At 40.6% G+C, this 22,500-nt stretch overlaps 1 protein-coding gene across 1 annotated transcript in view; it reads right to left on the reverse strand.

Moving 5' to 3' along the window:
- npas3 (neuronal PAS domain protein 3) overlaps positions 1-22,500 on the reverse strand; it is a 337,016-nt gene that overhangs the window by 39,797 nt on the left and 274,719 nt on the right. The window contains 1 exon segment of the mRNA XM_088087580.1: positions 15,551-15,731. Coding sequence (XP_087943706.1) covers positions 15,551-15,731 — 181 coding nt within the window.

A 22,500-nucleotide genomic window follows, 5' to 3' on the forward strand; every position in this document is an offset into this window, starting at 1 on the left:
CTATCTATATATATATATATATATATATATATATGTATGTATGTATGTATATATGTATATATATATATATATATATATATACATACTGTAAACAATGCACCTTCCCGAAAATGAGGCTGGTAAGAGACGAGAGAAAACAACGTTCGTGCAGTCACAGATATAAAAAGGTGAATAATGACATAACGAGCACATTAAATACAAGAAAGCAACACAAAGGAAATAACATCAAAAACAGAATCATTAAACAATGAAAAACAAAACCAACAAGAAGAGCCTCTCTCTCTCTCTCTCTCTCACACACACACACACACACACACACACACACACACACACACACACACACTCTTATTCTCGGGTCAAACTGTGAGGATGCGGATAAATCCACAGACTCTTCGACACATCAGAGAGAAAAACAAAACAACAAATATAAACAAACAGCACAAATATCAGGTTTCCCGCAGAGAGGACGGGGACCTAAACGCAGCGTCCGGCGGCGCCTCGTGTGGCATTTACACCGAAAACACCTCCATCACAACACAAACAGTGACGCCGTCACGCCGCAGCACTCGCTGCTCTGCAGCTGCTTTTACACAAACAGGACGTCTGTGTCCGCACAGTCAGACCGGAGGACGAGGCTCAGATCATGAGACTCTGAGATGATCCGTCTGTCTGTCTGTCCAACAATAGGCCCATCTGTCTGCCTCCTGTCCACTGCATGGCTCAGCTGACTCAGACTGAGTTTTGATGCTTTTCACTGTTTCCGGGTCGAGTTCATAAAGAAACTGTGGTCGCTACGGTTGCAGTGATACACAGGTTTCAAGGTATATCTTGTTATGAAGATTGAGGATTATCATATTGTGTACGTTTGCTTATCTACAGCACTGAAAAAAATAAAAACGTTTTACCTTTATTTTAGTTATTTGCAAAGGGAGACATTTTACACGTACTTTTAATTTTAAGTTTTATTTAAAATTTTCATTTTATTTTATTTTCAGGTTTCAGTTATGGTGATAAAACATTTAACTAAAAAGAGAAACACGGCTAAACAAACTAAACTAAAAACATAGCGCCAGTGATGTTTTTCAAAACAACTTGGCACGTTGGGGCTTCAGGACGCTTGGATTACAGTATTGAAGCACTTTGTCCTTTTATTTAGTATTTTTTTAACGTTTGAGTCCTGGTCACCATAGGTTTCAGTTGTTTGGGAGATGAGTGCAACGCCTTTGCCCCGTGAACCTCCGGCAGTGTTTTGTGGACTATAAAACTTCACCCGACTTTCCATCAGCGTGAGGGGAAGTGGAAAATGACTGAATTTTCATTTTTGGGTAAACTTTCCCTTAAAGAGTCATTTAAACGGATAATAATAATAGTTCAGTAAAACTGTGATAGCACGATATTTTCTGAGATGGTTATCATACTGTTACAGTCTCATAGTAGCAAAAATGCCGGATTAATGAAAAACGTCCCATGTCGCACAAAAGTTCCTCCAATCATGGATGGAGGTAGTTTCAAAACAAAAAGCAAAAAAGCACCAGCTACGATCCACAACTCCTGCTCATAGATCAGCTCCCCGTCACGGCCGGAACACATTCAATCAAGTCCAAGGTGGAGCTGATCCATTTCAGTGCACCACTTCACATCTAACAGCGAAGGCCGCGGATGTTTCAGTGGAGGGAAATCTGTCAGTCAGCAGCAGCAGCCACATAACTGTCAGCTGACAAAACAAACATCAGTGTCTGCAGGACAGAAGCCGCGGTAGCTTTCCTCGTTGACAAATATTTGTTGGCGGGACAGTGATGTTCACACTGATTTTATGTAAGCCTGAATGACATTCATCATTTCTCCGTCTAATCAATCTCCTCTGAATTTTTCATGTACAGACCACGTGGTCATTGTGATGTACACGCCGCTCTCGCCATTGCAATTAAGAGGCTGAGGCCTGTTTCACACAGCACACGCCAGCAGTGCGTGATGGTGGCCTCGCCGAACTGCAGCGTGTTTCATGCTTGTGGTGTTCACACATGCAGCATTGTTACAACGTCGCAGCTGCGTTGCTGCCTGCCGCTATGAGTTCTGTATTTCCACATTCATAAGCACAAATTCCACTCATGTATGAAGTCGTGCAGCTCCTGCACAGCCACGGTCCAACACGGTCCTGCAAATGTTTCAAAATAAAATGCCTTGTGTCAACATCTAATGGGATTCTGTCCACAGAGACGCTATCAAAAGGGTTTTATTTTGAAATGGAAGCAGGGAAGTTGGCGTAAAACAGACGTCTTTGTATTTCCTTATCTCTGTGACAGAGAGACTTTAAAACTGCAGTAAGAAGTGATATAGAGTCAATATAATCATCAAAACACCATTTTCACTGTTTGTTTCTGCTGATAAACGCACGGCATGCATAAAAGATGGGCGAGCCACCGTTTCTCTCGATGTGCCGCAGCTGACATGCACGTGACAAGCGCTGCTCAGGTGGGCAGTGTGGATGATCTAACTTGTTAACATAGATGCCAAACCCCCCCCCCTCCCAAAAAAAACCCCACTTTCGGCGCTGCTCACGCACTGCTGATGCGTGCTGTGTGAAACGGGCCTAAGTCTGGCAGATCTGACAAATGGCGAGCAGACTTCGTCTACTCGGGGCGCCGATCCGTTCACCAGCCTGTTAACGGCGTAGACTCCGTTCAAATCAGAATTGCTGGAGTTGACTCTCAGACGTGAGTCAGTGCCTCACAGTCCATCACTCCTCATCTGCTCCTCCACTCTCTGCTAAATCTAATTTTCATCTCCATAACTCGCTCGTCTCTTTCTTCCTTTGTGTCTCTGAGTCCTTCTGTCCTTAATTCCTCTCCTTTAATATCTCTCTCTCTTCTTCCCTCTGTTCATGTTTGGCCAGACGACGGCGGCGTCCCCAGATAAAAGACGACCAAACAAGAAAGGGAGGTGAAAAAAAAACACGGGAAGAAGAAAAGGACGAGGCCGAGGAAGAAGAAGGAGAGGAAACAGAGTGGGGCGCGGATAACAGAGCGAGGAGTGTGTTTGGTGTAATTGAATCCAGGCGGCGGCGGAGAGAGAGGGACAGATGGATGGACTGAACAGATTAGCATCCATAATCAGAGGAAGGCGTGAGGAGGAATAGACGCGGCGGCCGTGTTCATCGAGCTGCTAACTGCTTCTACAAACACGTCTGTGAAGAGCTGCTCCGGCTTCTGATGAACACAAACTACGACTTATTGTCTCTGATCAGACGAAACAGACGCGCGCTCGCCGTTTTACATGTAATACTTTTCAAAGAAAGTCTAAAGGTCTGCTGCTGTGATCAGGATTCAAACACGACGAGATCTGATGTAAGCAGTCAAACTGAGATCACAAGTTTGATCAGTTTCGACTGTATTTTATTAAACAAAGTTCTTGCACGGCTGCTTACATGTTTCCTAAAATTACCTCACTGAATGTTTGAGAGAAATCCCAGTTAGAAGCTTAAAACCAACAACATGTGAGTCACCTGGCGGGTTTTCATTACAGAGTTGCGTGAAACTTAAGCGATATTTTCAAAATGTCGATAAATCTCAGCGTGGAGCTGACTGTGTTTCCACTGAGTGATGCTCTGTGACTTCTCCTCTGGTGATAACATCCCAGTAACCATGGCGATGGATGCTCAAAACATCAGCAGCTTTATTTCTATTGCAGCCACCGCACTAGCCGTCATTATTTCCAATCTAAGGCCACGTAGGCGTGTTATGGAGCCGTGATGGAAAGGCGAGCCCCTTATACGTGGGAGCGGCCACGTATGAGGGATTTCTGGGAGATGTAGTCCACGATTTCACAGAGGAATTGTGGATTCAAAACTTTCTCAGAGTGATGCAATAACAGCTCTTGGAGCACAGAGCCATCGCATCATGTGACCTAGAAAAGCCTAAAAAGGGTTTTCATTGCAGTGTAGTCAAATATGTTTTTTTCTAATAGCCTGAAACATCACCTTGTTTGCATAATAACGTTTTTGCGATAAATGGGAATTGGCGTGTTTCCACAAGGTGTATTTTATATTTGTAATTTCAATTTGGGCAATTTGAGTGTCAATGAAATCCGCCTAATGTTGACCTGCAAACTTTTTCTCTGTTTTTAAATACATATTACTTTTTTTTCTTAAAAATACAGACAAAACCTTTAGTAGTGTTATGAAACTCCGGATGGGTGTAAGACACCTGCAGCAGCAGCATGATATGCAGACAGGAAGCATCAGTTGGAACGCGTTGCGTCTGTATGATGCTCTGCTTGACGGCGTTACACTGAAACACTGTGGGTTACAGCGTAATACAAGGAGCACAAAGGTCCCTGTAGGGCCGGCAGGGATGGTGAATTGATCCAACAAACCCCGAACTTTCATGTGGAAGTCTGCTGTTCGCTTCCCATCCGAATGTAATGGTTTTTTCAACACCTTACCTCTTAGGCCTAAAACTAAACATCTGTGTCAGTATGTACGTTTTGGCGTTGGTTGCCATGTGCTTTTGTTATCTAAACAAAACCACGTGCAGCTTCATCCCACCATGCGCTTGTGTTGACATCATAAAAGCTTCTCAGAGCATCAACATCAGATGCAAAATGATACTCAGAGCATAATATGTAGACACGAAAATCCACCTCAAAGCTGCAACGTGTCATGACTTAGGATGAGAGCGTGTTGGAAAGATGCCTGAACACCGTCTGAGACCAACAAACAAGAAAGTCCACTGAGTTTTAGCGAGATATTGCTGTTTTACGACAGTACAGATTTGACTGTTCAATATGAATATTCGACAAAGTTTTAAACTTTAAACTTTGAGTTCAGAGTAACAATGAAATTATATAAAAATAGAGCTGACTGCACTAATGACCGACTAAATCCGGCCCTGCTTCATAAACACAACACTTACATCACATTAACTGTTTCTTTTTTGGGTCTTAACATGTTAACATAAAATAATAAATAAATATAAAAAAGAACATTTCTGGATTTAGAAGCTGATCTAAGTGTTAAGTTCTGTCTGGTTGTGGTTTGAGGACACTTTGAAATGACTCAGCTTTGATTTAATCATTAAAATGAATTAATGAAGTGATCTGAAAAATCAATAACTTGACTGACAAAATATTCTAACTGCTAATGAGGATTTTCCTCCTCAATTAGATCTGATTCATCAGCCGAAATTATCAGCTGACATTCAGCTATCAGATGATGATGACTTTTACTTAAGTCAAAGCAGTGATACCACAGTGTAGAAATACTGTTACAAGTAAAAGTCCTGCAGCCAAATACAACTCTTTGTATTTGTATGCAAAAGTAAAAGTACACTTGTGTTATAGACGAACATGTATTCTATTACTGCGTTATGAAAACTGATGCATTAATGTGGTAATTAATGACTTTATATACTGCAAGGTCCTTTCATTTATAATTATAAATTATTTATTAGTTAATGATATGTTGTATCATGAATCTGAAAGTACAAGATACTAATATCATGCAAGAGAAAAATAAAGTACAATAAAATAGAAATACACAAGTAAAGCTCAAATTATACTCAATTACATTAAATAAATGTACTATATTATACTCTGATATTTTCTTCTTTTTTATTGAATTCATTAACTGCATCTTTGCTTTACTTTTTACTTCCTCTCTCCTTCATTTCCATCTCCTCTAAAACACACACACACACACACACACACACACACACACACACACACACACACACACACACACACACACACACACACACCCTCCCCGCCTGTCCACAAATTAAAAGTTGAGTCTTGGACCTTGAGAAGTTCCCGTGTTATCGCCGCTGTGACAGACAGATAGCAGAGAGGAGCGCTTTATTTGTGGTCCGGCGCCGCCCTGTCCTCCGCCGCCGTTATCTGAACAGCTCCGGCTCCCATTGTAAACAGCCCCGTCCTCGTTAAGGAGCCTAATTAGAAAACTCTAATAATAATGGCCCGTGATTGGCTATTGTGTACTCTAAAGATTCCATTTCGAGCGGCGAGCGGCGGTTTAATAAAACTTAACCAAACGGATAATTTTGTTTTAGCAATAATCCTCCGCCTCTGAAAAGTTCTTTGTTTGCCTCAAGTGGTTTTATTGCTTTTCTTTAAAACACACTCATGACACTGATTTAATTAATTTGAGCACTTTTACTAAATCCATTGTGACTAATTCTCCCAGTGAAGTGCGGAGTTTAGTGTGGAAATCATTTAGCAGGTCTGACAAAAACGAGCTGCAGCTGCACGCCGGCGCTCCATAACGAAGGCCGTGTTTCCCGCCTTTCTTTAGATAGACATATGTATTTATATATTTGTATTAGTGTTTACTGTGTGATTCTCTAGAAGCACTTCACTCTGTTAAGTAGGTGTTAATACGGAAATGTGAGAATATGTGTGCACATATATGTGCATATATACATATATATGTACACACACACACATATATGTACACACATATTCTCACATTTCCATATATATACATACATACATATATATATATATATATATATATATATATATATATAATTTATTCATATATATATATTATTTATATTATTTGAAACATTTTTATCTATTTATCTATTGGTTTTATCCTGCCCCTGATGCTTCCTCACTCAGTTCCTGATTAAAATAATTAATTTATTAATTACACAGTGTTTTTCCCCATGTGCCTGTGTACTTGTGTGTGTGTTTGTGTGTGTGTGTGTGTGTGTGTGTGTTGGGGGAACTTTTGGATTTTGGTTGTATGAAAAGTGCTATATAAATAAAGTCTTATTGATTTATTGATTGATATATGTATATAAAAAATGGAAAAAAGGAGTGGGATTTACTAGTATATAATAGTAGAAGTACTTAGTTCCTCCTCCGTCTTTTCGGATATGATACACTTCTGATGTTGTTGTTGCTTTTGCTTATATTTTTATTTTTGTTGTCTTACTTTATTAGCCATGTTCGGATTAAAGATTGAAATCTTGATCATTGTCCTTAAAGATATTTTGGTCATTCGAGTCCAGTTAAAGTCCGACTGAGGTGTTTACATGACAGAAAAGCTCGATTTCCAATCAAAAAGTATTTTAAAAGTCCAGTTTTAGTCCAACTAACACAGTAATTCAACTTTCTCTAACATCATGTCAATGTATTGAATGCCAACTCTGTCCACGTGTCATCTGGGATTGTCTCCGTCCCCGTCCCCGTCCTCGTGACCCCCCAAAGGATTAGCGTTTACACACAATGGTTTGGTTTGATGGTTTTAGAAACAAAAAAAACTGACAGTGTCATCCTGCTGGTGGGGGTCATGCATGATTTTTGGGAGGTGATAAGAAACTGAGTGCTTTGAAGAGGTGGAAGAAGACTAGACATTAGTGTGTGTGTGTGTGTGTGTGTGTGTGTGTGTGTGTGTGTGCGTGTGTGTGTAAGGGGAGTGTGTGCATCCCGCCAGATTTGACCTTTGCCTCATGTCCTGGAGTCCATGTGACATTTCAAATGCAAATACAAACACGCTTCACCACCAAACACACACACACACACACACACACACACACACACACACACACACACACACACACACACACACACACACACACACACACACACACACACCGAGTTTGTCCTTGGGCAGCAGCCGCCGCCGATGGCCGCTCTAAATGACATTAAACGTAGGTGACTGTAAACTTGGGTAATTATGATAAATGTGAGCGATTATGACGAATTATTCCCCTCCATTGTGCTAATAGCATAATTAGCAACAATAATCAAAGACTTATGATGTTGAAATAAGGCGACGCCGCGGACAATTAGACCGCAAGGAGCTAATAATGGAGAACTTATGGTGTTTTCCTGGAGGGCAGAATTACTGTTACTTCCAGAAGGACTTTGAAATTTGGGTGTTTTTCTAACTAATTTTTCTCTCTGATGAAAGAAAATTGAAATAAATACTCAATTAGCTGCCGGCTTTTCTGTTGGACGGCTGAATGTGAAGGAAATTAAGTGTCGCAGGAGGCGTTCAAAGTGCTGCAGGTGCTTTTAGGTGCTTTAAGTCAAATATCAAATTGAACTTGAAAAAAGTTTCATTTCTCATATGAGGAGGTATTCTTTTAATTTACAGAATATTAATCTGAACTGTGAGCATGTTGATTTAATTTCTTTCAAAAACATTGAAAAAAGCTACTTGACGAGATATGTTCCACAAATCGCACTTTTCTGTAGATGTAAAAAAAAATTTTTAAAAACTGCCGGGGAAAAATGTCCAGAAAATTATAATGACCATAATTATTAAAATTATGTTATTTAATCATTATTATTTTTGAGCATTTTTTTTTCCAGATAATTTCCTTCTTTGTTTTTTTTTTATCTTCTTTCTTTTGCTAATTTTAATTTCATTCTCAAATCTATTGAATTCTTCTTCTTCTTCTTCTTCTTCTTCTTATTATTATTATTATTAAGCACTTCTTTCCAGATTATTTCCTTTTTTTGTAAAAGAAAAAAAAGTACCTTTTTACTGATTTCTTGCTATTTTTTGGGTTATCTCTTCTTAAGCTGCTGATTTCCTTCATCCCATGTTTCTGAAAGAAATCAAGCCATTTGCTCAGGCTTCAAAGGGTTAACTCCTCTCTGAACACGTGTGTTTCAGCATAAAAACTCGTAACTATACTGAAGCCTGAAGGCGAAACACATCACTGGAGCGGCAAAGAGCAAAGCTGGAGCTGAGATGTTAGAGGACATGAAGGATAAAAAGTCATAATGATTTCGGCGTCAGTCGTCTGTCGGAGGTGTCGTCATGATGTGGTCATGCAGATTTGAGGGAGGAAAGCTTTTTGAAATCTCAACTTCCTGGTGTGTTCAGAAGTCACTTTGACATCAGAGATTTTAAACTTCTAAATGCAAAAAAAAGAACAAAATTATCTCAGTGATGCATTTAAAGAGCCTCCGACATTCAACATCTTACAGGAAGAGGATCGTGTTGATGAGCTGTTTTTTCGGGGAAATCAAACTAAGAAGACAAACAAGTAAACAAAATATTGATTAAAAATGTGGAATCTGGTCGTTGTTCAGACTGATGTCACGAATATGTAAATAAGAATAATAATAAGAAAAATGCCTGAAAATAATCCCAAAAAAGTTTGAAAAAACAACAACAAAAAAGTCTTAAAAAGTGCAGAAAAAAATTATATATAATTTCAAATATAGAAGAATGATAATTATAAATATATTTTTATGGACATTTTCCCTATTTTTTTTTTTTTTTTATATATAATTTTGTAATAGCCAACCCAGCATGCACCTCTTTTTTATTCCTAATTTTCAGGAATTTTTTTGTCACCTTTAACAGATGTTTTGGAATCTGTTGCTCACCGCCTTTTTTCTCCACGTTTTTCAAAATTATTACAACCAATTTATTCAGGTTTTAAAGGGTAAAACTGCTTTGCAAAAGTCTCTGGATGCAGCTCAAGAAAACTGATGTCGATCCAGGTTTCAAAGGTTTAAGGGGTTAAATATACAGAATTGTGTTAAAAAATATACTGCAGCAAAATCCATTTTCAAACACCAAAAGTACGTCTCAGTCAAAAGTAAAACTATCTCCAGTTCCTCCAGCGAGGAGGTCAAAGGTCAAAGTCAACAGCCGGCCGACATCAGACCCTGAACCGATGATACGTAATGAAGACACTGAAGAGACAGAAAATAAGAGTTCTCGCTCCGCTCGCCGAGCCTCTGAATTACACTCGTGAGTAATAATTTTGCAGCACTCACCCTTCAGACGGCGAGCCTCTCAGCCTCAGTTTGACTGATATTAGTCAAATTGCGTCATGTGCTTTTAAAGATGACTCTCTTTAAGTGCAAGAGGGTGTTGAAAGCGGCGCGCAGCTTCAAAGGAAGATCTCTCTCCTCCAAGGTCATCTCATATTTTAACTCCAATTTCAATACTTTATGAGCGTGACTGTAATTAAAAGGACGGGGTCAGCTGTCTGATGGATTATGACAGAGCAGCCGGCGGGCGAGGTACGCCCGCTTATTAATGTAGGAAAAAAAATATTCACATTGATGAACTTTATGTGGAAATGAAGCAACTTTGGTGCTCGTTTTTAAGTTGCACTGAAACTCTGACGGCTGAGTTTATGTTTCAAACAGGACAATACGTTTTTAACACCGGCATTTTTTCTGAGCAGGAGGAAGGTTCATATTACAGATTTGCACAAAACTGGAGCGATATTTTCGGATTTCTGATCCAAGGCTACGTAGGTGAGTTATGCGAGCGTAGAAACTTTTTTACGATAAATTAGAGTTTTCTTTTCAAATTGACATGTTTCCATTAGGCATATTTTATATTTGCAAATTTCAAGTTGCGCAATTTGAGGTTTCATGGAAACCCACCTCAGTTAAAAAAAGTTTTGAGGATGGCATCTTTGTTTTACTTTTTATTCCCTTTACTTAAACCAAAAATACACGCACATGGGTAAAAAAAAGACCTTGTAATTAATTAAAGCAATAAAATAACAGTTCTCAAGTTATCGAGAAAAGAAAAAGGAAAACAAATATAATATTAATAATTTAAGTAAAATAAATAAATGAATAAATAAATAAAAAATAAAGAAATCTAACAATAATATAAGAAAAATAAATATAAAAAAATATATAAATATAATAAATAATACAAATAAATAGAATACTCTAAATAGTTGATAAAAGGTAAATTAAAACATAAAAGAACATATAATAATAGACAAAAATGTTAAAAATAATTAAATAATATTATCTAGTAAAATAGACTAAAATGTTTAAATAAATAGTCAATAAACAAATAAACAAATAGGTGAAGCTCAATTAAAAGCCAAAGTAAAAAGTTAGGTCTTAAATTTGTTCGTAAAAACATAAACGGGCTGCTTTTTATTCTTTTTATTCCTCTGCAGACCTTCCTGCTCTAAAGTGACGCTTTGCTCTCCGAGACTGTCAGAAACGATACGATCCACGGCGGTAAAAGACTATATGTCCTCCAGATAAAGTCAGCAGGAAGAGAAACAACCAACCAGCCATAAAATCAGCCCCGCTGTAAAGCATTAGCATACGGAGGGATGAAGAGGAGCCCGCGGTGAGAAACTTCACTGTGAAACAATGTCAGCAGTGATCGATGGGAAACTCCCGCTGCACGCAGGAAGAGGCAGGTGAGGAGCGCAGAGAGCGCTGCTGAGGGACGACCAAAGAAACAAGACGCCTCCAGGAGGAAGAGGAGGAGGAGAAGAGGATGTAAACAAATGAAAAAGCTCAGCCGGACGCGTTGGCAGGCGCGTCGTTCGCCAGGTATCGACTGCGATGAAAATAATGACGAAGGCGCCTGTGGAAACGTAGTGCTCATCGTCTGGAGGAGAGGATGCTGGGAATTTAACGCTAACGAAAAACTTATAAACTGAGTCAGTTAACCCTTTAACACCTGGAGTGACATCAGTTTTTTTTGTGCTGCCTTCAGGCGCCTTTTTAAAAGCATTTAGACCTCAGAAACCTGAAAACTCGGTTTGATTTATTTTAGAAACACGGAAAAAAGTCAACAAGCAACTTGGCGAGAAATGTTCTGCAAATGTAAAGAAAAGTAAAATGTGAGGAGAGACTGAGCTGAAAATGAGCTCAGGGTGATTGTTTTGGGGTTTTTTAAGATTCTGAAGTGTGTGTGTGTGTGTGTGTGTCCTGGATTAACTGGGAAAAAAGTCCAAAAAATATTCATCTTCTAATTATATATTTAAATTTATGGTGCAGAAAATGACATTTTTTTCTCTCTCCTTTTAAGCATTTTCTTAAGGTTTTTTCTTTTTAATTTGTGTTTTTTATTTCTTTTTCTTTTCTTTCCTTTTTTTTCAAATTCTTTGCTATTTTTTTGGCCATCTCTTGTTAAATAGCTAAATGCCTTCATCTCATATTTTTGAGAGAAATCATGATAACACCAGCGGTTCTGTCCGGGTGCATTCCCACCTGACATCGTCGAGCCGCGTTACGGTCAGATGTGAAAGGCGGCTCTTGGCGTCACGCTCGTGTGCTGAAAGCACTGACAGAGTGACGCAATTTGACGATTTTGGAGTGAGAACCGGTCAGCTGGATTCGTCAGTCTCCCCCCAGGTGCCACTGCACATTTCAATAATGTAACACAGACGTCATTACTAACGTACAGCATGGTGAAACAGAAGATGGAAACCTGAATGTTTCTGCTGTTGGGGATTAAATTTGAAATTTATACATTTATATAGATTATGCAAGCCATCTTGTGTATCATGAGGGTGTGAAAGGCGGCTTTTGGCATCAAGATCTCACGGCGAAAGCACCGAAAAAGCGTCTTTGGAATAAGAATGGACTCAGCCCTCAAAAGTAGATGCATGCTTCCTCCTGCGCAGTGATTCAGCTGGCAGAGAAAATAGTTCCTACAAGAAACTGCTTTCAACGAGGTCTGTGGATTATCGTGATTTCACCAAACCCCTGAAAAATATATTTATGTATATATATATATATATATATATATATATTTATGTATATATATATATATATATATATATATATACATATATTTAAGTGTATTTCATACTCCATGAAATAAATCCACATGAAGTCGGATGTTTCTCCCTCCCACTCTGTGACCCCCTCCGTCACTTATTCCCAAATATCCCAGCATCCCCTGCTGAAAGTTTGAATATCATTAGTGCGCCACATTGTGAAAACGTCACTGCTGTAAACTGGGAAAAGGACACATCCCTCATTTCGATTCATCCCATTGCCTTCTTCTTCTATCCCTCCATCCTTTTATCCCTCCGTCCTCTCCTGCACCACATGCTCCAGACTTTTTACCTCCAAACGCTTTTCACTCTGCTTCTCTCTCTCTCTCTCTCTCATGCTGATGATAATTTAAGTATTAGGGGAAAATCCATTTATAAATTAAACAAAATGACTTGATATCCATCGAGTCCCTTAGTTCATCAGCCTGTTCAAACAAGGAGGGGAAGATTGGCTTCGCGGCGGCCGGGGTCTTCGGAGACGGCGCGGTAATTAGATCTGCCGCGGATTTATTCTTGGCTGATTGGTGCTGGTGATGGGTGAGGGGCGGCTTTAAATTAATTGGAGTTCCACATTTGAGGTTTTTGTTCTTTTTTTTCCTCTTCTCTTTTGACTTTCTGCAAACCTCTAACCAACCGAGCCTCTCCGTGCAGCAGACGGAAAGACGGAGGACGAGAGGACGCGAGGACGTACACATGTGGTCGTCAGTGTCAATATGTCTGGAGAGAAAGATAAGGAGAAGATCTAAAACATGCACGGGGGTTTCCCGATGCTAATTTGCCCTAAAAGATGGAAAGATATGAAGACATTGAAGGAGAAGAAAAGGGGGGATTGCGCGAATGTCTCAGTGATTCCCAAAGTTAATTTGACCAGAGAGAGAGAAAAAAAAGAGCAAAGAAAGGAGGAGGACAAAGGTGTTTGTTCTACCATGTTAATTTGTCTGGAGAGAGAGATGGAGAGAAAGAGAAAGAGAGGCAGGGGATGTAGGGACGTGTTTGAATGTGCATGAGTGCTTAGCAATGTTAATTTGTCCAAAGAAAAAGAGAGACGGGAGGGAGGGAGAGGTTTCAGACGGACATGTATGGATGAGAAGGAGTGATCCCCAATGATAATGTGAGCAGAGAGAGAGGCAGAGGGAGGATTAGGATTCATGTATGTGTTCTTTAATGTTAATTTGTCTGGAGGAAGAGAGGAGGAATAAAAGAGAGGAGGAGGAGGAGGAGGAGGAGGAGGAGGAGGGCTGGTATGAATCTGTATGAGCGTCTCCCAGGAGTAGCAGGGGCTTATATCAGGTGTCCAGGGGAATCGTCCGGTTCTTTTCTGCCGTAGACAATGTGAGGTGACTTTCTGTCTGAGGGGGGACACTCGTGGACGGACAGGAAAGTCTTTGGATTGAATCGTCAGAACGATGAGTTTAAAAACTGCTGGTGCCTCGTTTTCATGTTTTTGACTCCACAGAGAAGAGTTCTCTGGTAATTTGGGGTTCAGTCTTCATGATATTATCGTCCGTTACGATGGTCACCGTCCGAGATCAGATGATTATACTCTACGCTCACTAAGCACGTGTCAGCAGTGCGTGAGCAGCGCTCAACGTGTTTTTATTTCGGCGCCCATTAACAAGTAAGAGCGTGCACACTGCACCCTGAGCAGCGCTTGTCAGCCGCAGCACATCTACAGAAACGGGCTAACCGGTTTTTTACACGTGCTGCGCGTTTGTCAGCAGAAACAGACAGTGAAGATAGAGTTTTGATGATTATAATGACTCTACCACCTTTTACTGCAGTTTAAAAGTCTCTCTGTCAGAGAGATGAGGAAATACGGATTCTGTTTCAAAATAAAAGCCCACTGACAGCGTCTCTGTGGACAGAATCCCATGTGTTATTGACACAAGGCATTTTATTTTGAAACATACGCAAGACCATGTTGTCAGCAATGCAAGAGCTTCATAAATGAGTGGTGCTTAAAAACGTGGAAATACAGCACTCATAGCAGCAGGCAGCAACGCAGCAGCAACGCAGCAGCAATGCAGCAACGTCGCAGCAGCAACGCAAATTTGAGGAAGATGTGTACTTTAATAATCTGCTGCTCTTTGCTCAGGACTCAGCACTTCGAAGATCACCTGGACGAATCGACCATCTGATTCAGTTTGTTTTTATTGTTTACCGACTATGAAAAATGCCAGACGCTGGAACAGAAACGTAGAGCGCTCCCTACAAATGAGCGACAAAAGAGGACCGATATATGTGGGAGGCAATAACTGTTTTAATGTGCGCGTCTTTTTGTTGATGTTACGTTGGTGGTCGTTCACTGTGACCGACTTCACAAATTAAAAGATGTCAGAAAGAGAGAACATGATATATAATATATAATATCTTCATAAAAGAGTTATTTCAAGCTTCATGTTAACTTTTGTCTTGTTCCTGTTTGGGATTGTTATATTATGTGTGTGTGTGTGTGTGTGTGTGTGTGTGTGTCTGTGTGTGTGTTTGAGAGAGAGCTAGTCTCCAGTTGACAGCACTAGTGTGTTATCAGTCAGATGAATGGGGATGAATCTCCATTGTCAGTAAGAGTAGCATGAACACACACACACACACACACACACACACACACACAGTGTGTGTGTGCAGGTTGAACTGATTTTTCAGTCCAAACGTCCAGTGAGAGCTAACACAACGCTCCTCATCTTCACCTCCTTCCTGCTCTTACTTCAGTTCCTCCATTACTTTCTTGACCTTTTCTTCATCCACTGTTCAATCTGTCCTGAGACCGTTTTCTCCTCTCTTTCTTTCTTCTACACCCTACTCCTTCATTCCTCTGCACTCTGTCCTTTACCTCATTTTATCACCTTAAAGTCTGACAGAAGCAAAAAAAGAAAAAATCCCTGGACCATTATTAACAGAAAGAACGTTATTCCTCCTTTCTTTCAACTATTCTTTCATGAGTCTTATTTTGCAAAGTGACAATAAATGAAGCTTGTAAGGGAAAAAATACAGATTCCCTCGTGTCCTACCTGGTTCAGGTGTCTCAGAGTGCGACGACGAAGAAGCCGAGGACGCCCCGTCTTCGTTGACGGCTCCCTGGGACAGAGACATCCCTCGGCCCGGAGGGAGCTTCATGCCGAGCTGCTCTGCCATCTCCACGTGATCGCCGGGGTGGATGTAGTCGAAGACACTGCTGCCGGTCAGCTCCACCTGAGCAAATACAGAGAGAGGCGACACGTGGTTATCATCGAGTAATCCTCCAACTGCCAACATTTTTTTCCCCCCAAGTCCATAAAGTTTATTCGTGTAAATGTCCGGGTTTTGCTCAAAACATACTAGTTTGTATGTCAACACCGCATGAAGGTTAAGGGGTAAAACACATCCAAGAACTGTTGAATATTGCTAAACCAACACGTTATCATCCCAAGTCATCACGTTACTGCTTTACAGTGAACTTCTGCGTCTTCGTATTACGATCTACGTATCCTTTTGCGTCTGCTGTTGACATTTCACGATGTCACTACTGTGATGTCAACAAAAGCGCATGGTGGGATGATACTACACTTACTTCATGTTTAGGCAACAAAAGAACGTGAAGAAAAACAGATTCACATCCACACGGAAGGTGAACTCTGGACACGAAAGTTGGTTGTTTGCGTGACCCATCCTCCTCTCCTGCCCATATAAGCGCACCCACACAGCTTATATCACGTGGTTACCAGCAGTGTTATCACCTGACGCTGTCCTTCAGTGTTTCACGCGAACACAACCGGTTCTGTCCGGCCGCATTCTCAAGTGACGCCACCCGTGCACGTCGCATGTGGACGCGCCTGGTGCCCATCTACCGGCATACTACAACAACGCTACCAGTTCTGTCAGAGCGTGTCCTCATCTGATGACCACGTTCCGGCTGGATGCAATAAGAGGCTTTTTCACGCTCGTATGCCAAAAGCGCTGACAGAACGTATGTATCTGACAACTTCGGAGTGAGAACGGGCGGGGCCATCGGCTTGTGGCCCCCAGGTGCAGGTCTTAAACTAGTGAACCAAGCAAGAACAAGATGATGTGCTTTAAGCTTTCAGTGAGAGTGTGTGTGAGTGTGTGTGTGTGTGTGTGTGTGTGTGTGTGTGTGTGTGTGTGTGTGTGTGTGTGCGTGCGCGCACTTTGCCATGACGTTCATAGGAGTTCTTCTTTTACTGTTCTGACACTTTGATACTGTTTTAATACCAGATGATACTTGCTTTTATGTATTTTGTTTAAATGTCTTAAATCTGTATTGTAGTGATGTCTTGTCTTGTTTGATTGCTGAATTTCATGTCTGCACAACTTTATTTGTAACCTTGAACATCAACAACAAACGCAGACGTGTCAACGTCAAAGTCCTCTGACCGCGCGATGTTGGGATGACAATATTTCGGCTCATCATTTTCTTCCTCGACCTCTTCTTCCTCTTCATCCTTTTCCATCTACTCTTCCATGTGTTGTGTGTCCATTCTCTTTTACTGCTTTATCTTCCTCCTCTTCATCTTGTACCTCATCTAAGTCTTCCTCTGACTCCTCCTCTTCTTCTGCCTCTTTTCCTTTCCCTTTAACGCCTTCTCCTCCTGCTCCTCTAATCCATATTTTCTACGCCCTCCTCCCTCATGTATCTTTGCTCCTCTCTGTGCAGCTTGTTCTCCTCCTTTCTTTCTAGATTTTCCTCTTCCTCCTCCTCCTCCTCCTCCTCCTCTAATCCGTCCCTCAGCGAATCAGCGGCGGCTTTTCATTCTCATGGAAATGGAATGAATAAGCTTCTTCTTATTAAATAAATACAGAGTCCCTTCACCTTAAAGACTCTCATTAGCGGCGATAGAAGCGGATTTGTCTTCGTTAATTGGGGATGAGACGAGGGAGCGCCGCCAAAAACCGCGGCGTTACGCTACACAAACGCACATACACACACAACACAAACACAAACACACACACACACACACACACACACACACACACACACACACACACACACACACACACAACCACGCAGCCTGCACAAACAGATGCATGTCAAGGTTATAAACACACACAAACACTTTTTATTTTTTGTGTAATTGACATACACACTCACAATTAAGTGCAGAATTTTCAACGGGATCATGTGACCGATGTGCTCGCCGTTTAGCGTGTGTGTTTTCATTTGTAGCATATCGAAAACATTGTGCACGTTTATTTCCACATGCTAATCTGGTTATGTACTGTACAAGTGTGTGCGCGTGTGTGTGTGTGTGTGTGTTCAGGTTTTTGGGGGTCCACTGGGACAAAGGGGATTACATGGGTGTAATCCCTTTAATAAGAAATCCCTTTAAGGCAATTTAGTCCCCTCATAAAGTCTCATCTGGAGCAGAAAGTGATGATTAAGAAATGAGACTGATCACTGAATCTCACACACACACACACACACACACACACACACACACAGAGTCACGCAGACCCTGGTGCACCATGGGAGTTAGTGTTCATGTTTACACGTTACAGTGCTAATTGGATCTACATTGTTCTTCTTCGGAATAACACGCCGACTTTTAATCAATTAAAACTTGGCACAACTATTTTACATAAAGTCAGCGGCGGAGCTAATTACACAGAGGGAGCAGCGCAGAGATGGAATTAGACATTCAGACAGTTACTGCAGCGGCACTTTAAGAGAATCATCACACAGCAGACTGAGAAAAAGCACATTACTGTGAGGCTAATAGGAAGTCTACAGTCCAGTCAGGATGCAGCCGAGATTTTAGTCAGTCTGTTTACATGATGTTAGAAAAAGTCAAATTATTGCGTTAGTCCGACTAAAACTGGACTTTTAAAATTCGTGTATACGTGTTAGTCTGACTGAAATCGAGACTAAATCGAATTTCTAGAAATGGGACTAACACACACGGATAATTCGATTAGAAGTCGAGCTTTTCATGTTAAACAGCTCAGTCGATCTGCACGTAGTGTTCCCAACTTGGCGACTTTGTTGCTTTATCTACTGACTTTCCAGACCCCTTGGCGACTTCATTACTCAAATGTGACAAATCTAGCGACTTTTCCAGGTCATTTTGGGAGTTATTGTGTTGACAAAGCTCTGCAAAAGCATCTAACATATCCCGTTCAGCAGTTCAAGTTACAGCCAAGCTCATGAGAGCCGAGTACAGCGAGGGCGGCTGCCGTCTCCTCCTCCTCAGCACAACCAATAACAGACGAAGATTTTGTACAGTAACAGCAGAGCCGTTGTTCAGTACAGATTTGTAGATATGTTTTTGTTTAAATGTTCGCTCTGTCTTTTTAAGTTTCACACCCAAAAACCCCTCACACGGTTCACTCTGTCTCAGTCAGTTCTTCGTCCCTCTCCTCGTCCCTCTGGCCAAATATAAGCAAGACCACGGTTTTGTTTTGCTCTACATTCATTAGGTCACTAAAAAAGAAAAGAATAAAACGTTATGGTGGTTTGTGATCGTTACCGTGATCTCAACAAACGCATGTGGTGAAATCCTTATGTTTACGCAACAGCACACGGCAACCAACACCACCGTGACGACGGTTAGGATTAGGCAAAAGATGCACATGGAAAAAAAAACAAACCCTCTAATCAGACAGGAAGTGAACTCCGGACTCCGGACTCCTGCACCCCCCCACCTGCCTGTCGTATAAGCGCACTCGTGGTCTTTATATTACGTGGTAACCAGCAGTGTTATTAGCTGACGTTGTCCTTTGTGTTTTTATACGCACGTGACCAATTCCATCCGGCAGCATGTGCGCGTTGCATGTGGACGCACCCGCTGCCCTCCAGCCGTCCACAAGTGTATCATAACGGCGCCGGTGGTTCTGTCCGAGCACGTTCTCATCTGACGCCGTCCAGCGCTCGCACGCTCTAAGCACTGACAGAGCGACGCTATTTGGCGAGTTTAGAGTGAGAACAGGCATTTTTCAGGTCGGACGCTCTGATGGGGAACTCGAGTTCGACTTATTGATGCTCTTTTCAAAGCCAAACTCCACTGACAAAAACAGTCATTTTACCTCACTGAACACAGGAGCTGCTGGTCTACCTCTGCCTTGATTAATTAGTTCATTGGTGTTATTGTGAGATTTTGGTGAATCTGAATTAACTCTTTAATACACCAAAGTCATAAAATAACAAAAAATAACGAACTGGTCTTGGCAGCAGTACACCAGCAGCTCCTGTGTTCAGAGAGGTAAAATTACTGTTTTGGTGAATGGAGTCTGGCTTTCTAGAAAGCATAGACAAGTTTCACTTCCCGTTCAGTTCCCTGTTGGAAAAGTCTGCGTGTTTGTGAAGTTATGAGCATACGACTGGATGAATAAGATGATTACACCGCAGAAGTCATGTGAGAGTTTGTAAACAGATGGTTTGATAAAGTTTTGCTGTCGTTAAGTTCTCTTAATGCATGTGAGAAAAGTTTTCCTCAAAAATTCAAACAGGGTGAGTACTTAACATACAAATGATTATTTGAATTAATTTCTATAAAAACAGCTGAACTGTGAGTTATAGAATAAAAAACAAGTTCAAATGTCTTTTAAGGTGACGGGTGAAAGCAGTCGAAGTGTCAGTGACATTTAAAGATGAAAAAAACTTGAATGTGAAAGGACACAAACTCGTCCTGCATTGACGGCTTCGTTCGTGGCAAACTGCAATATGTTTACTTGGCAAATAAAGTGACTCTGATTGAACGCTCACAGTTTGTGCCAGAGTCTGTTTTTCACCAAAAACTGGTGTTGAAGATGTATGGCGATGTGAGATTTTTAATCAGCCGGAAACCTTGGCAACCACCTCCACTATACATCATGTTATCCTTCCAGCCTTTTACACAACAGAGGTTGGCCAAGTGATTTAATACCATTATAATGTTTTTGTCTTTTGTCTTCATGGGACAGCAGACAGCCGAGTGAGACGAAACACGGGATACAGACAGAGGAGGCGACAGCCTTCAAACTCATGTGAAATACTGCAAATATTCTCAAGGACGAATATGTTTTGACTGTTGGGGATATGGATCATATATTTTACAACCGAAAACCGTCACCCCTAGAGGTCAATTTAGAGACAGAAAAGAAAACTTCCATCATCAGACAAATCACATGTTGAGATTTTAGGATGATTTGGAGAGCTATAAATGTATAGAAAAAAAATCTGTTAATTTGAGTCAACAATGAAAACAGAAAGTTACGAAGTGGATGTGCAAAGTTTGGAAGATGAAGATATTTATATAGTCAAATAAAAGATGAGCTATTGCGTTGCATGATGGGAAATGTAGGATACATTGTTTTTGGAGCTTGACCCATACCACAAAAAGAAAGTCAAGATTTATGCACGTCTGTCATTTAAGCCTGAGGGACTGTTTGATGCATTTTACGCAGTTTTCATTCTTCTTTTTTTTTGATAATGGTGTCTGTGTTCATGCATTTGTCATAAATCTAGTCCAGATTGTGTATTTTTGTTTAATCAGTGAATTTCCAGCTCAGCTCCTACAATAGGTCTAAAATATTTTATCACATTTACCTTATGGAGAAAATTTATGCTATTTATGCTGTCACAATCAGTGTTAAAAAAATATATTTGTTTCTATTAAAAACATAGTAGCATCATGACAAAAACCTGGCATTTAAAGAGTTAAAATTCTGAAAATTAATGATTTTTAAAAAATATTTGGTATTGATATTGGTTTAAAAAAATAAACTCCTGAAACTAGAAAAGCATATTAATGTATAATATTTTTAAAGCTCTATTTTGAAAATAAAGTTATCTTTTAACACTTTGTGTTTGTTCTCTGAAAATAGTGCGATAGAAGCATGAAGTAGCACAAAAAAATGGATGTTTTCCAGGTTTGAAAGGGTTAATAAAGTCCTGACAGTGAGGACGATGAGAGCCGTAACGCAGCGTCGGTATCTGCAGCTGAACAGCCGGAGTGACGCGCCGGCGCCCCGATGACCTCCACGTGGAAAACTCAACGCTCCCATCGGTTCAGTTTGAGTTCTGACATTGTTTGTCTGTTTAGAGTCTTCAGATAAAACTTATTAAAACACAACGGAGACGGCGGCTTTATCGCTTCACTCCCCCTCTGAGACAAGGACATCGAGTGACAAAAGACAATAAGACTGATGGTGATAACCATGTCCAAACCAGAGACAGACTTCTGTGAATGTGACGAAATGTCAAGCCACAGAGTGTGTGTGTGTGTGTGTGTATCTGTCCTTCCTCTCTTATCAGTCTCCTCTCCATATTTTAGGACACGCATGTGTGTGTGTGTGTGTGTGTGTATTGGAGGAGGCCGCTGTCAGCTGCAATTACTGCAGTGTAAGTGTTGCATCACTTGTTCAAATTTGTAACCCAGCACGAGAAAAGGAGTCAGAAAAAGAGAACAAATATCAAATTAAAGTCAAAAAGTCACTCTGCCAGGCGGCGTCTGAGACACGTTCAGCAGCAGGACAGTGAAAGTGCAAATTACCACGAACTTCACGCATACTACACACTACACATACTCACAGTACAGATAGCAACCTGGTTACTGGGATGTTATCACCCGAGGAGAAGTCGCAGAACGTCACTCAGTGGAAACACAGTCATCTTGTGCTTGTGTTTCATTGACCTTTTGAACTTTATCACTTAAGTTTGTGCAAATCTGTAATGGAAATGCATCTAGAGAGCTTTTCTTTCTTTTCTTTTGTTTTTTCACTAATGACTACATACTAATTTTAAGCCTAGTTGTATGACTTTTAAAAAAATCTTTTCATTTTTGCACCTTTTGTCTGCACTTCTGCTGTGATTTTCTTTTATTTTATTTTTTTAAAAATCATTTAGTAATTGATTCTACCTTTTCGATTTTATCTCTTTACTCTAAAAGCACTTTGAATTACCTTGTTGTATGAAATGTTTTGTACAAATAAAGCTGCCTTTTATCAGGTGGAATTAAAATACTGTTCATAACATGCGACGGATCGATCA

Source organism: Plectropomus leopardus, chromosome 14 (assembly GCF_026936395.1).
Source record: "Plectropomus leopardus strain MGB_pleo_1.0 chromosome 14, ASM2693639v1, whole genome shotgun sequence".
Classification (NCBI taxonomy): domain Eukaryota; kingdom Metazoa; phylum Chordata; class Actinopteri; order Perciformes; family Serranidae; genus Plectropomus; species Plectropomus leopardus.